The sequence below is a fragment of the Arctopsyche grandis genome, chromosome 3 (genome assembly GCF_051622035.1).
Source record: "Arctopsyche grandis isolate Sample6627 chromosome 3, ASM5162203v2, whole genome shotgun sequence".
In the NCBI taxonomy this organism is placed as follows: Eukaryota; Metazoa; Arthropoda; class Insecta; order Trichoptera; family Hydropsychidae; genus Arctopsyche; species Arctopsyche grandis.
The window spans coordinates 35,073,629-35,088,610 of record NC_135357.1 but is presented as its reverse complement, the minus strand read 5'-3'; the positions used below and the strand labels follow the sequence as shown (position 1 = coordinate 35,088,610).

The following is a 14,982-nucleotide window of genomic DNA, read 5'->3' as shown; positions in this document are numbered from 1 at the left end:
ATTTATTTTAGTCAGCTATGATAATTTGTATTGTCGAGTATTGAAGACTGATGTGACTGTTCTGTGTGTTACGATTGGTGGTTTCAATTCCATCTCATTACTTTATTACGTTAATTATACACTTGAAATAGTTTTTGAACATTTATCTAAATATTTAAGAACGATATTAGACAGTAAAAACAGTTGTAAACATTTAAATTGAGTATTTATTCCACATTTAATGACACTCCGCGTGACGATGCGGATGCATTCTGAAATTGAATCAGTCATTGATTTCAAGCTGATGCGAATTGAACAATAGATTTTAGCTTTTTACGAAGATAAAACCCTTATAAACGATTGCCGTTTTCAACGCAACGATTAAATTGCGCAGTTTTTTAAGAAAACCTAGATTTTGGGACAAGGCGAAGCAGAAATGAGAACGATTTGATGAAGAAACTGAACAGAGTGGGCGCGTGAGTTCGGCGAGCTCCGTCGAGCGCTCAATGCCCAGATAGCGCAAGTACTCGAATCATTCGCGTCTTTGACTGACTTCAGCTCGATACGCTCGTTCTCAAGTTTCCTCATCGATTCTCGACTTGGAAATCGCAAAGATGGCAGATACCGCAGATCCGATCGCAGCCTCTCCCGTTCTGGCGTCTCCGGCCAAGAAGACCAAAGCCGCCGCTGCCAAAAAGCCTCAGAAGAAGCCCACCCATCCCAAGACCTCTGATATGGTCAACAACGCTATCTTGGGTCTCAAGGAAAGGGGTGGATCTTCGCTGCAGGCCATCAAGAAGTTCATCTCCGCCACCTACAAGGTGGACGCTGACAAACTGGCTCCTTTCATCAGAAAGTACTTGAAAGGTGCAGTCGACTCTGGTGCTTTGGTTCGCACCAAAGGCAAAGGCGCCGCTGGAAGTTTCAAATTGGAAACCAAAACCAAAGGTGCTCCCGCCGCTAAGAAGACTAAAGCTGCCCCTAAGAAAGCCGCAGCTGCTGCCAAAAGCCCCGCAAAGGTCACTGGACGCGTCCAAAAGCGCAAATCCATTGCGGCTAAGAAAACTACAACCGCAGCAGCCAAGCCCAAAAAAGCCGCCGCCAAAAAGACAGCTGCCGCCGCCTCTCCAGCTAAGAAAGCCGCAAAGTCTAAATCTCCCACTAAGGCGAAGAAAACTGTAAAGCCCCCAACCAAGAAGCCGAAAGCTCCCAAGCCCAAAAAGGCCGGAGTAGCAGCCAAAAGCAAGACCATCAAGAAAACCGCCGCGAAGAAGTAATTTGATTTTACGACTATCGCCTTTTGGCGTAAAGCGCTAACAACAACCAACTTAAAAAGCCCTTTTCAGGGCTACCAATCTCTTTACAATGTTTTGGTTAACATTTTGACACGTCATAGAATTTCGCTATGGTTTCTTTTTTCAGGTTTACTTGCCGTTAGCAACAGATGATTTCCGATGGGTATTAAATGTCTATTGCAGGATTATTCGAAATCAGTTTCTTCTATGTTCAATGAAAAAAGGGCTAAAATCAAAGTCTACCATACAAACCAATCATATCAATATTTACAGCGGACTGCTTGTCCTTGAATACATCTAAATCTTTTTTTATCATTAATAAAATGTGTCATGGTCACACTTCTGAGAGAATAAGTCGTTTAAATAAATTTTGCATCATATTCGATTTCAAGATCGTATTTATTGCGTTATAATGAAACCGTAAACCACAAATTGGATTTTATTTCATTTAAATTCAACTCATCAGCGAAAAAACTCGATACGTCTCATCAAGAAGCTACACGTTCCAAGAAATGTACTGTAATTACTTAAAAACATGACCATCCATAGTTTCGACACATACAATATAGATCATTTTCTTATTCTGGATGTCGAAAATTGGGAGTTCTTCAAATGAAACAATAATATACCGTGCTGCCAATTTGGACAAGTACCTACTACATGTGACCTACAATTAATTTGATAGCTGTAAAGAAAGACATATGCATTCAGATGTTGACAAAATATTTCCGAATTATTCAAATCTATTGATAGCCCTGAAAAGGGCTTTTTGGTTGTGCGCTAGTAGTAGCGTTTTACCCCGAAAGGCGATCGTCATCAAACGTAAACAAGATTACTTCTTTGCTGCGGTCTTCTTGATGGTCTTGCTTTTAGCGGCTACTCCGGCCTTCTTGGGTTTGGGCGCTTTGGGCTTCTTTGTTGGGGGCTTTGTGGTTGTCTTGGCCTTAGTGGGCGTTTTAGACTTGGCGGCTTTCTTAGCAGGAGAAGCGGCAGCAGTAGTCTTCTTGGCAGCGGCTTTCTTGGGCTTGGCTGCTGCAGTTGTACTTTTCTTAGCTGCGGCGGATTTGCGCTTCTGGACGCGTCCGGTTGTCTTGGCGGGGCTCTTAGCGGCGGCTGCGACTTTCTTAGGGGCGGATTTGGTCTTCTTAGCGGCGGGAGCACCCTTTGCTTTGGCCTCCAGTTTGAAACTTCCAGCAGCACCTTTGCCTTTGGTGCGAACTAAAGCTCCAGAGTCGACTGCGCCTTTCAAGTACTTTCTGATGAAAGGAGCCAGCTTGTCAGCGTCCACCTTGTAGGTGGCTGAGATGAACTTCTTGATGGCCTGCAGGGAAGATCCACCCCTTTCCTTGAGACCCAAGATAGCGTTGTTGACCATATCAGAGGTCTTGGGATGAGTGGGCTTCTTCTGGGGCTTCTTGGCGGTTGCCGTTTTGGACTTCTTGGCCGGAGTCGTCGGTAGAGGAGAGGCTGCGACTGGAGATGCGACGTCTGCCATTTTTGTTCTTCCCAGTTTTGAAAATTGGAGAAAGAGTTTGAGAACGAGCGTTTCGAGCTGAGACGCGAGTGAATTTCGCCATTGCACGGTCGGGGCATTGAGCGCTCGACGGAGCTCGCCGAACTCACGCGTTCACTCTGTTCAGATTCTTCATCAAATCGTTCTTATTTCTGCTTTGTATCATCCCAAAATCTGTAATTTTCTAAAAAACGGCCGCAATATATTGATGTATTTAAAACGGATATCACAAATGAGGATTCCATTCACCTAAAAATCTAGACTTCGATAGCATATACGTTTCCATGCGCAATTTGTGATAAATACAATTTGAGAATTCGATCCAGTCGTCACGTGAAGTGTCATTAAAAATGAAATAAAAACTTACTTAATTAATTTACAATCAGCGTAATGATTTCATTTGATTCTTAAATACTTAAGCGATTATTTTTGAAAGGTTTCAATATGGTAAGTTTTCAAATAACGTATTTAGACGATATTGAAACGACCAATCGTAACACGTACATAGAAAAATCACATCAGACTTCAATACTTAACAACTATAATCGTAATTGTTTATTAAAATATGTTCTATATATAAATATGATTTAAAAACCTTCTTTAGTTATTATAATAATAAATTTAAATCATTCATTTTTATATTTACTGGAATTTAACTGTGCTTTTTCAAACAATGTTCGACAGTATGAAGAACGTATCACATCGTGTACTTTTTTTTTTCAGTGTAAGGAAAAAACATTTTGTGTACTTAATAGTTATTAACATTAAAAATAAATACTGAATGAATTTGTAATGAATTTTGTTATTATAAAATTAAATTTAATATACAAAAATAAGTACTGTTTGAACTGTCGTTAAACCATTATTAGGCATAAGAAGAAACAGTAAAATTTTTAATAATTTTCATATTTTTTTGTCATACGTTTGTAATTATTCTGAACAAATACATTAAATTTATGTAAAATTTAGATTCTGATTAAATTAAACAATAAGATTCCTGTAAGAAATTTAATAGTTTCTCATATTCCATATTAAAATATGGGATTTATATCAAAAGATGTTACGTGTCTTTAATAGATAATTTACCAAAAATGTAAATGAATCAATTTTAAATAAATGAAAATGGCAAGCAATGTTTAATATTGCAAACATTTTAAAAATAAATCATTGAATATAAATAAATATTTGTAGGTACATATATGATTTTAAAGAATTTATTTGATGGAATGATTACTTGTTGGTGTACTTTTGAAGGTTTAAATATTAATTTGTCATTAGAAATGTGTAAATTACATTATTTATGAATATAAATGTCAGGATGTACGTAGTTCGAAATCAATTTTATTGTACATTGTAAAACATATATCATTATATTGATTGTAAATAAACCAAGAAGGGAAATGTAAATTCAAAACAGTCATAATTGAAAACTAGAAATTATCAACAATTGTGTAAAATAATATGAAAGTGAAGGAGACGAAATGGTAAGGTATCGTAAACCATTGGAAACGAACAGTGAAGTTTTCGAAAAAAAAAATCATATATAACTAGGGTGACCATGATGCTCAGAACTGACTACAGGAAATTGTCCTCTCTAGCCTCCCCCTCGCCTATTAAAAATAATGTGTTGTATGTTTAAAAGTTTTATTTATTTTTCTATCAAGTCAAGGAATTATAATTATACAATTCTTGTGGACAAGCAAAAAAGCAACGGGATAAAAAAATATTTAATATGCCAGCGATGCCACGTCAGCCATTTTTGGGTGGAATTTTTATTATAAAAAAAAGGTTCACAGCACTCTTAGCCACCACTGTCATATTCGATATGCATGCGCTGCAGAGGGGATTATTTCTGAAGCATGTAAAATGAACAAATAAAAATAGTTAAAAATTTTCCAAAAATATATTCTCAGTTCCATTTAATTGCGAAAATTGTGTTCAACTGAATTTTTTAATTTTTAATTTTGTTAAGTAATATAATTTCTACCTGAATGACATTTTTTTAAAAACAGAAATTGAAAAAAAATAAGAGAACAGAGATTTTTTTCAGAACCATGCAGGGCCAAGGAGAGGGGGGGGGGGGCAGTGGGGGCTAAAATTCCAGGGCCCGGACTGCTGATATTGATATTTTATACTATTCTACATAAAAATACATGTATTCATTAAATGCTAAATGTTTATTATTTTTCGATCCCCGCACTCTTTGAGTCCATGTGAAATCGTACTTGTCACATCATACTTTATAGTAAAAAAACATATACATAAATATTTTTCTAAGTTCTAATAGATTTTTCGCATTTTAAAAATAGATTTATAAGATCTTTTTTTTAGTTTGTCATAGAGCCCGGAGTTATTTTTTCCCAGAGCCTGGGACTCCTTTTGGTGACATAAATCATATTACAAAATATTTAAATGTAACTATAAACGAATATATTGCATGTGTGTATATTTATATAATAACTAGCTGAACCTGGCATTCGTTGCAACGCCAGAATAAGGCATGCAATTCCCGTTCCCATTTCAAGTGGTGGATGGAGTTCTACTTACATTTCTTCAACGTCGTGTCGTCAATAACCAACTGTTAACGTGGTTACCAACGAACACATTTCCTTGATTACACAAAAGCACTTCAAACTTTCGCGTCGGTAAAATCATAATTTCGTATATTATTATTAAGAGATTTTTCCCCGTTTTTTTTTTCACAGTACGCTTTCCGGACATGCATACAACAAATCCTGAAAGTTCCATTGTAATCGGTTCAGTGGTTTAGGATCCTATACGAGACAGTCAGACAGACATTCAATTTTATATATATTTTATTTTATTTTATTTTTTTATTTAATTTACACCAAGAAGGCCTTACAGGTAAACCCAATGCGCCTTCCTGGCCAAAGACAATTATATAAACATATATGTACACCATCCATATATACACAAATACTTACACGTATACACAAATACACATACATAAATATAAAAATACACATATATACATATACATACATACACATATACATATACATATACACATACACATACATTACATACATCCATAAAATTACGTACAATATGGGACAATACAAATCGGGACGAATACAAATCACCTAAAAAATGGGACTGTCCCAGCCAAAAAGGAACATATGGTCACCCTAAATATAGCCTGATACAAGCTTACAAAAACAACATTTGTATTAAAATGTTGATTACAACTTGGGACACAGAGTTGACATTATTATTTATATAGTTTTAGTTTTCATTATTGCTGTTTCAAATGTCGTTTCTTCATGCAGCACATTTCATTGCATTATTTGCAAAGGTGTGGCACCCCTGACCACATGCACTACTATAAATATAGGCGCCTTTGGAGCCAAAACTCACTCGACTGCCGTAGCTCGCCACGCGCGGACGTGCTGTTTTTCGCTCTCGTTCGACGAACTCTGCTGATTCAAGATGACTGGTCGCGGAAAGGGAGGAAAGGGGTTGGGAAAAGGAGGCGCTAAACGTCACAGGAAGGTGTTGCGAGACAACATCCAGGGCATCACCAAACCTGCCATCAGACGTCTCGCTCGCCGTGGAGGAGTCAAGCGTATCTCGGGTCTGATCTACGAAGAGACCCGAGGCGTTCTCAAGGTGTTCCTAGAAAACGTGATCAGGGATGCCGTCACCTACACCGAGCACGCCAAGCGCAAAACCGTCACTGCCATGGACGTGGTCTACGCTCTCAAGAGACAAGGTCGCACCCTCTACGGATTCGGCGGCTAAATATCTACCATTTACATATTCAAATTAAAACCAATAAAAAGCTTGTAAAAAAAGGCCCTTTTCAGGGCCACCAAACTGTTTGATACCTAATCGGCTTCGTTTGAAATCACATTGCAATAGCGTCTTGAATGTAGTCGATGGCTCCTGTTCAATTAAAAAAAATTGAAGGTAATACAGGGTGTCTAGTCGTAGACACTGGCATATAACAATTAATGTTCAAAGCATATGATTCTACTAAAAAATAAATAGCCATCATTTTTTGTACCAAAAGAATTCATCGACAGTCGAAGACTAGTACCGTCATTCCCCGAAAATAATTCCTATCATAATGCATACCTAGAAGTCTATACCTGAAGGTATAGCAATTACCTAAAGCAATTTTCGAGTAAAATTAATATATGACCGTATCATTTTCGGTGAAGGACGGTAATAATGTGAATTGTTTTGTAATCCATTTGAAAATGTTATTAAGAAAATCATTACTTGTGTTTATTCTTATTTCTCACATTTATGTAAGTCATTTGAAATTTAATACATATTGTACGTATGAATTTATAGATTGCACGTATGTACATATGTAATATGAAATCATACATGATTAATAATAAAGTAGCAGCAATAGTTTGTCCTCGAAATACATATGTATATACATCGATGCTTTACTTTTTATTTTATTGACACGAATTTTGAATTAAATACCGTAATGTATAGACTTCTTTCCATCAAATTCTCAATTTATACACATATATACTTTCTATTAACTCGTTTTAATAGTTAGTTATCAAATTGAAATACGATTATTATACATAAGTACATGTGAGAATACCTAAAACATGAAATTAAAGTATTAGAAGAGTATTCTTGTAATAAGTAACTAGCGAAGACATATATTGCATATTTATCGCTTAGTTCAGTTGCTCTATTAGGTAAAAAAAGTCAACTTTTAACATAAAATTTTCTACTACTAAGCCGACAATATAATATTAAATGTACATATATACATAAAGTCAAACCAATATTATTGTACATAAATGTTTCGTGCTAACTCTAGGTAGTTACAGCAAGAGCAAAAAAAACAAGTTGATAATAAAGAACTATTTTTTGTGGGCAAAATATACTTGTCCGTTAATCTCTGGATACAGCATATGCATAACCGATAAGTAAGTGTAAGATCTCGTTCCCATAAAACTATTGAAAAAGCATAACCCACTATCGTAGGCCAGGTAGTAAATTATCTGTGCCGAAATACTAAAAAATTTAAGCACTCGTAAAAAAAAGGTTGATGTAAATTCAGGTATACGACTGAAATAGTCCGTTGACACAAATATAACATTATGAATGTGTCTAAAATTGATAAATTTAGCCATCACCCATATTTTCCAATTATAAATATTTTTATTTAGTATGACAGTGAATATCAACATAAATGTACAACAATAATAAAGTGTTTCTTTTAATAAAAAGACAATTTTATTTAGCCATTTATGTTGAAGCATTATGAATCTGATACAAAAAATTATATTCCCACGGTTTGTAAATCGATAACAAAATGGCGGCACAGAATGAAATGGCGGGAAACCAACGCAGCTGTTTATGGAAAAGGGAGGGGGTATACCATTGTTCCAATTAGAAATTCACATATTGTCCAATATTCTCGCTCGAATTTTAATTTTACTTTTTTAAATTTGTACAATGAGAGTTTAGATGTTGTTCACGATTCCAAAATAACCAAAAACGACGTAAAAATGCCGAATTGGCGGCCGCGCCACCGCAGCAGATTTACTATAAATAGCGGCGCGAAAGTGTCGAGAATCATTCGACTCCCGTCTCCCGTTCCGTGCAGACGTGTCTCATCCGCAACTGACGCAATGGCCCGTACCAAGCAGACTGCCCGTAAATCCACCGGAGGAAAAGCTCCCCGCAAACAACTGGCCACGAAAGCCGCTCGCAAGAGTGCGCCCGCCACCGGAGGAGTGAAGAAGCCCCATCGTTATCGTCCCGGAACTGTCGCCCTCCGAGAAATCCGTCGTTACCAGAAGAGCACTGAACTCCTCATCCGTAAACTGCCTTTCCAGCGCCTGGTTCGTGAGATCGCCCAGGACTTCAAGACCGACCTGCGTTTCCAGAGCTCTGCTGTTATGGCTCTCCAGGAAGCTAGCGAAGCTTACCTCGTCGGTCTCTTTGAAGATACCAACTTGTGCGCAATCCACGCCAAGCGCGTCACCATCATGCCCAAAGACATCCAATTGGCCAGACGTATCCGTGGAGAACGTGCTTAAGCCTTTTGATAGTCACTAGATCCATACGTTAACAAAAAAAAAGGCCCTTTTCAGGGCCACCAATATGTATATTTCGGAATTAATTCAATCACTGAATGAACTGCAACTTTTTTCAGGTTATGCAATTTTACTGACGCCATATGAGATGATGAGTAATATGCGAAATCATGCTGAAAGTTATTTTTACATACTCTAATATTAAATTCTGAGCAGATTTATTTTAAGTCACTACAGAAAATTTGTATCGATTAGAATTTTTTGAAAATATAAATAAAAATTAAAGCTAACTTGTGCCTGAATCAACTACCATCAAACCAGATAGAATTTGGGTTGAACGTATAATCTATTAAAAAAATGCAAATAAGGATGTAATTTCTAAAGCGGCAGGTAAGAAGGAAATAGTTGTGAAACAAATTGGGATTATGAACACTATCGCTATTACAGCTGTTTAAATTAAAAAAAATATGTTAAAATCATTTAGTAGTTTTCAATCAATAGATGAGTTGGCATTTCATGGGTGCGATTGTATTGTCTAATTGCATTTTAACACAGAAATGATAATGTATTCATAGTGTGGATGTTATAAAAAATGACTTCTTAAACGAAAACCATGTGAACTGTATAAGAGGTATGTAATAAAGGGGTCTACGTGACGAGACAGAATGTAAAATTACAGAAAACACAAAGATCGAAAATCGAAAGATCAAAAAAAAAATGGTGCATGGTAAACGGTACATACTCACTTAATTTTTGCGAGCAGGATTCAACAGGAACAAGAGGAACAGGCTTTTCCTCCCGTATTAATGTGCGCGCGCAGAATACGGAAGGTACCATTTTTTTTTTTTTTATCTTTCGACTTAAGATCTTTCGATTTTCGATATTTGCGTTTTCTGTAATTTAACATTCTGTCTCGTCACGGAGACCGGTAATAAAGCACCAGTCTCGAAGTAAAACAAATGTATATGATGCTTTGTAATGCGAAACATAAATGAAGTTCCAAATTGATGGCGAAGTTTGCGTTTTGAACTCGTCCACGTTTTTAGTGTGAATTTCGTTGATGAACAATGTCATGCTATTGGAAAGTTAATGTTCGAACATATAATTTGTGCCAGTCAGATAATTAAGGTATGTGGAAAATGAACCACGTTATGAGTGAAATAATCATTGTACAATTAAAAGTCTGGTCATACCTAGTCGGCACATAACCTCTATTCTTTGGCACATTCTATATAGACGTGTACGAATGCGCGAATGGAGTATGAATAACGAATCATTTATTTTTTTCCTCAAAACGGGACATTTACCAATTTTTATTTACGTACATATCTATGTGTATTCAAGAAAACGTATATTTTTTCAGTTAAATGTGAAAATAAATATGTAATCTATTTGGTCTTATATTATATTTCTCTGAGGAACAAATTTGCTTTGGTAATTAGCATTGCTTTAAGAACTGCGACTTGCAACTGTTTTTTGTTTGTCCACAACTTATTCATACGTCCGTTTTGAAAGAGATCGTCCCATTTCCAAAAAGAATAACCCACAGTAATAATTCTTATCCCTGTCCAGTATTAATGTACCCATAAAAAAGGGTCTTATAAAGAAAGACCAAAGACCTATCGACATTTTGAAAACAAATATAGGCTAAAATTAGCATTCATTCAAATTAGTCAGAGTAAACCACCACCAAAAATGGTCCAAAACCTGTTAACCACCCATAGTATACACACTAACCCCAACAGTATCCCACAGATGATGCACCAATTTTGCTTAGTGTTTTAGTCTAATAAACATTCAACAAGTGAGCAGCCGCAGCCCACACAATATCAACGAGAGATTGATCTTATATAATTCACCAGATAGATATGTCTAGGAAGTTTCACTACCCAGCAGAAACTATCGTTAAAACATTAACCACAATCTACCAAAGAATAGTTATGTAGTAGTAAAATAAGGCAGAATTGTGAGAAGTTATCATTTACATATATACCTACTCAAAAAAAAAAAAACGCATTAGGACTGAGTAGGTAGTGTAGTATTTTTAAATAGCAGGTATGAAATTAAGTACGACAATAAAAAAGTAGGTAGCTGGGACTGCTAATCGCTAGTTGTTAATCACTTAGAATGAAAAGATAATTACACCATTAAAAGGGCTGGAACCCAGCGTCTCATCCATACAAACGTATTAGACTTCTCCCTTCCTTAATTAAGGCACTAGAGAAATTATTTTTTAATATGCCATTTATATCCACCATATGCATGGTTTATATATTTTTTTGATTAATCAAAAAATCAATCAACCCTTTGAAGCATAGCGGTATCAAAAATGGCCCATCTTTTTAATTATCTCGTGCTGCATGGTGGGATGTAATTTATGGTTCGGTGATCACTGGTCAGTCACTAAAATCTCTATAACGGAACACCTGTCAGCCGAAAAGTTCATCATAATAAACGGGAACGAGTGCCAAATATTGCGTATTCGCGATTTTCATGGCAAAAATTGTCTTTGTGACTAATAATAATCCAATTACCGTAATTTATACCACTACGAAAAATTAAAACTATTTGAAGCACAAAGGTTTATACTGACCCACAACTATTTTTTTTCTGTGCATTTTTGTTTCAAATCTCAAAATAATACTTCTTTGTGGCTGCGTTTTAACGATAGTTTATAGGGTAGTGACACTCCCTTAACCTATCTATCGAACGAGTTGTATGGGATCGGACTCTCGGTGATGTTTGTGGTGCGGGCTGGCGGCTGCTCGCTTGTGGAGTGTTTGTCGATCTGGAACACTAAGCAAAATTAGTGCAACATCTGTGGGATACTGTCGGGGTTAGTGTGTTAGTGGGTGGTTAACGGGTATGGACCGTTTGGAGGTGGTTGAGTCTGGTTAGTTAAATGGATGCTAATTTTAGCCTATACCCATCTTCAGAATGTCGATGGGCCTTTGGTTAATTATTAGTTTGGTTTTGCTGAGGGAATTTATTAAGGGATTGTCTACCTTGCCGAGAGACTTGAAGTAGTTTACGGCAAGTTTGTGTACGTGTTTGTCAAGGTAGTCAATGTTTAGGTCATTGTGAATTATAGTGTTTCTTGTGTACCAGTCGTAGTTGCCCGCGGCACGCAAGAATTTGTTTTGTACTGTCTGCAGTCTGAGTATGGATCTGTTGGAGATGGTAGTGTGAGCCCACACGGGGCTCGCGTACGTGATTTGTGGGCGGATGATGGATTTCAAAATAATAGAACCACGCCTATGGTGGATATCCATAGCATATTAAAAAAAATCTCCAGTGCCATAATTGAGGAAGGCAGAATACGCTTGTAAGGACAAGTGCTATAAAAAAATATTAATATGCAAGTGATGAAATTGTTCATTTTCAACCAAAATTTTATTTGTAAAGAATATTGATGGCCCTGAAAAGGGCCTTTTGAATGATGGTGCGAGGCGTCATTGTTTATTTGGAGCTGGTGTATTTGGTGACGGCTTTGGTGCCTTCAGAGACAGCGTGCTTGGCCAACTCTCCCGGAAGCAAGAGACGGACTGCAGTCTGGATTTCCCGAGAAGTGATGGTGGAGCGTTTGTTGTAGTGGGCGAGACGAGAAGCCTCGGCTGCGATGCGCTCGAAGATGTCGTTGACGAAGCTGTTCATGATGCTCATCGCCTTCGACGAGATGCCGGTGTCGGGGTGCACCTGCTTCAACACCTTGTAGATGTAGATGGCGTAGCTCTCCTTCCTCCTGCGCTTGTTCTTCTTCTTTCCATCCCCCTTGGAGATGTTCTTCTGGGCTTTGCCTCCAGATTTCTTAGCGGCCTTACCACTCGTCTTGGGCGGCATTGTTAAAGAGAGCGGTCCGAAGAGACGTTGTCGATTCGAGAGAACGCTTCAGAATGAGTTGAAAACCGTTGAAAATCGCCTGTAGTCGCTTTTGGTGCACAGAGCCGACGGCAGAGGCGCTAATTGCATCATGACGCGCACGCGCGCAAACGCGTAGCGGTCACGTCAATAAATAGAATCGCGCTGAATTCCTGAGCTATTCGCTGGCAAGCTCTCGCACCGTTCGCACGTTCCGTCACTACACACTCTCAACCCGACATGTCCGGCCGTGGTAAAGGCGGCAAGGTGAAGGGAAAGGCAAAGTCTCGCTCCAACCGAGCTGGTCTCCAGTTCCCCGTGGGCAGGATCCATCGTCTGCTGAGGAAAGGCAATTACGCGGAGCGCGTGGGAGCCGGAGCCCCCGTCTACTTGGCCGCCGTCATGGAATATTTGGCCGCTGAAGTCCTCGAGTTGGCCGGAAACGCCGCTCGTGACAACAAGAAGACCAGAATCATCCCTCGCCATCTCCAATTGGCCATCCGCAACGACGAGGAGTTGAACAAATTGCTCTCTGGAGTGACCATCGCTCAAGGAGGCGTCCTGCCCAACATCCAAGCTGTCTTATTGCCCAAGAAGACCGAAAAGAAAGCATAGATACATCAACGAAAAAGACGCTCGGCGTCTTTGGATTGTCGAACCGATCGATTTTTAACCGCCCATCTGATTAAAAAAAGGCCCTTTTCAGGGCCACCACTATTTTCTATGTTTTCGGTCGTATTTTTGACGCACGCTCATACTGCAATGTGTATTTGGATGAAAAGCAGCACGTATAGTATCGGATTCAATGTAATAAATTAAAAGAAAGCAATCGTTGCGGTTTTGTAGGTATGCATTGAATCGTATATGTTTGCCTCTCTTTCTAGTTATAATGCGCTCTAAGTGTAAGAGCGAGAGGTAAAAGGGGACATTGCCCCTCCGTTATGCGCTCTCATTCTCATCGTTTTTGTTGTAAATAATGCGTCATTAGAAGAGATAGGATATTCTATCTACAAAATCAATATGCAGCCGTTCCAATTACATTGTCTATGAATGTGTTGTGTTGGATATGAATCATGGAATATGATACATTTGCATGTAGATGCAGTAAAATGAAAGGTTTCCTATTACTTGGGGTCACCAATTTGAAAAATAGATTCGGTCATTTATTTACAGACAATTGTAATAAATGTAAATAACGTGCGAAATTTCGTTCAGAATTTATTTTTACACATTACAATTACAAACAATGCAGCATTTCTATTACATAAATCACTGTGTTTCGAAAAGCTGAAGAGCACGATATTAACAATTAATTAATGAAATAATCCATTGAGACATCTATGGATTTTTAGACTTGTTACAGATTGTACATACAATAATACAGAAAATTTGTGACAGCGGGTAGGATAATTATTACCAATTTTTAAGGGACCGTTTCAAAAATTGGCAAACTCTGATAAGACACGATCGATTTGGACTCAGAAACAGCCAAATCTAGCCAGCAGTATATTAAAGATTAGCCCGGGATCGAACCCGATAATCTCTCAGTGCTAAACATAAATAAACCACCGAGCTGGCTAATATGTGTCGAAAGGTTTCAAAAATGCTTTCATATTATACGAGATTGAAAATAATAAATCTCCACATTGAAGAGACATCTAATCAATCTCATAAGTTTACAAAATTATAAATCACCTATGATTCACCTGAGCTGTCAAACTCAAAACTACTGTTATGTGGTATGATCTTACAACCTACATATGTATGTACATATTTATGTATAATACTCTTTAACCTCAAGTTTGAACATCCGTTTCATTTTCAACTACTTATGATGTGTATCTCTTAAAGTTATTTCTCATTATTTATTAGATTTTCAATATCTTTATTGCTTCACATATTCTGTTCAATTCTATCAACTTCTGAGCTACTATAATTTATATGAGTTTCTAATACGATTGTTATATAAGACGATACAGTCATGACCCGTTGAAATCCAGTGTTATTTTTAATAATCTTTTCTTTCTAGAGCTGCACTTTGTCTCACGACATGTGTAACCCTCAAATATTATTATCATTATGTGTATCTACTCAACAATGTCTCGATAACTCTCAAGGGCTATACATAAATCAAATAATAAAACTGTCTTACACACAGATGCTGCTTTGTATCTTAATTGTTTCATCAAACTTCTGTGATTGGTTAAACTTATCACTCTTATTGTATACTCGTGTCAGTTATATTGAACTTTACTTGTGATAGCACTTCGAGACTTGTAAATTAATCTCGTTTATATTT

The 14,982-nt window shown here is 37.4% G+C and overlaps 6 protein-coding genes across 6 annotated transcripts; 4 read left to right on the top strand and 2 right to left on the bottom strand.

The window, feature by feature from the left end:
- Window positions 1–519: 519 nt before the first annotated feature.
- On the top strand, window positions 520–1,330 carry LOC143909297 (histone H1-like). The gene has a single exon (XM_077427215.1). The coding sequence runs from the start codon at window positions 594–596 to the stop codon at window positions 1,254–1,256; it is 663 nt and encodes a 220-aa protein (XP_077283341.1). The 5' UTR covers window positions 520–593; the 3' UTR covers window positions 1,257–1,330.
- A 694-nt stretch (window positions 1,331–2,024) lies between these two features.
- Window positions 2,025–2,833, bottom strand: LOC143909296 (histone H1-like). The gene has a single exon (XM_077427214.1). The coding sequence runs from the start codon at window positions 2,767–2,769 to the stop codon at window positions 2,107–2,109; it is 663 nt and encodes a 220-aa protein (XP_077283340.1). The 5' UTR covers window positions 2,770–2,833; the 3' UTR covers window positions 2,025–2,106.
- A 3,336-nt stretch (window positions 2,834–6,169) lies between these two features.
- Window positions 6,170–7,197, top strand: LOC143909392 (histone H4). The gene has a single exon (XM_077427354.1). The coding sequence runs from the start codon at window positions 6,238–6,240 to the stop codon at window positions 6,547–6,549; it is 312 nt and encodes a 103-aa protein (XP_077283480.1). The 5' UTR covers window positions 6,170–6,237; the 3' UTR covers window positions 6,550–7,197.
- A 1,172-nt stretch (window positions 7,198–8,369) lies between these two features.
- On the top strand, window positions 8,370–8,870 carry LOC143923208 (histone H3). Its single transcript, XM_077446766.1, has one exon. The coding sequence runs from the start codon at window positions 8,418–8,420 to the stop codon at window positions 8,826–8,828; it is 411 nt and encodes a 136-aa protein (XP_077302892.1). The 5' UTR covers window positions 8,370–8,417; the 3' UTR covers window positions 8,829–8,870.
- A 3,409-nt stretch (window positions 8,871–12,279) lies between these two features.
- LOC143909425 (histone H2B-like) lies at window positions 12,280–12,705 on the bottom strand. Its single transcript, XM_077427408.1, has one exon. It carries the CDS (start codon window positions 12,663–12,665, stop codon window positions 12,285–12,287), a length of 381 nt encoding a protein of 126 aa, XP_077283534.1. The 5' UTR covers window positions 12,666–12,705; the 3' UTR covers window positions 12,280–12,284.
- A 177-nt stretch (window positions 12,706–12,882) lies between these two features.
- Window positions 12,883–13,346, top strand: LOC143909035 (histone H2A). The gene has a single exon (XM_077426925.1). It carries the CDS (start codon window positions 12,924–12,926, stop codon window positions 13,296–13,298), a length of 375 nt encoding a protein of 124 aa, XP_077283051.1. The 5' UTR covers window positions 12,883–12,923; the 3' UTR covers window positions 13,299–13,346.
- The last annotated feature ends 1,636 nt before the right edge of the window (window positions 13,347–14,982 follow it).

Coding starts and splice junctions, on each gene's coding strand:
- LOC143923208 (XM_077446766.1), top strand. CDS start 8,418: ATGGCCCGTACCAAGCAGACTGCCCGTAAATCCACCGGAGGAAAAGCT.
- LOC143909035 (XM_077426925.1), top strand. CDS start 12,924: ATGTCCGGCCGTGGTAAAGGCGGCAAGGTGAAGGGAAAGGCAAAGTCT.
- LOC143909296 (XM_077427214.1), bottom strand. CDS start 2,769: ATGGCAGACGTCGCATCTCCAGTCGCAGCCTCTCCTCTACCGACGACT.
- LOC143909425 (XM_077427408.1), bottom strand. CDS start 12,665: ATGCCGCCCAAGACGAGTGGTAAGGCCGCTAAGAAATCTGGAGGCAAA.
- LOC143909297 (XM_077427215.1), top strand. CDS start 594: ATGGCAGATACCGCAGATCCGATCGCAGCCTCTCCCGTTCTGGCGTCT.
- LOC143909392 (XM_077427354.1), top strand. CDS start 6,238: ATGACTGGTCGCGGAAAGGGAGGAAAGGGGTTGGGAAAAGGAGGCGCT.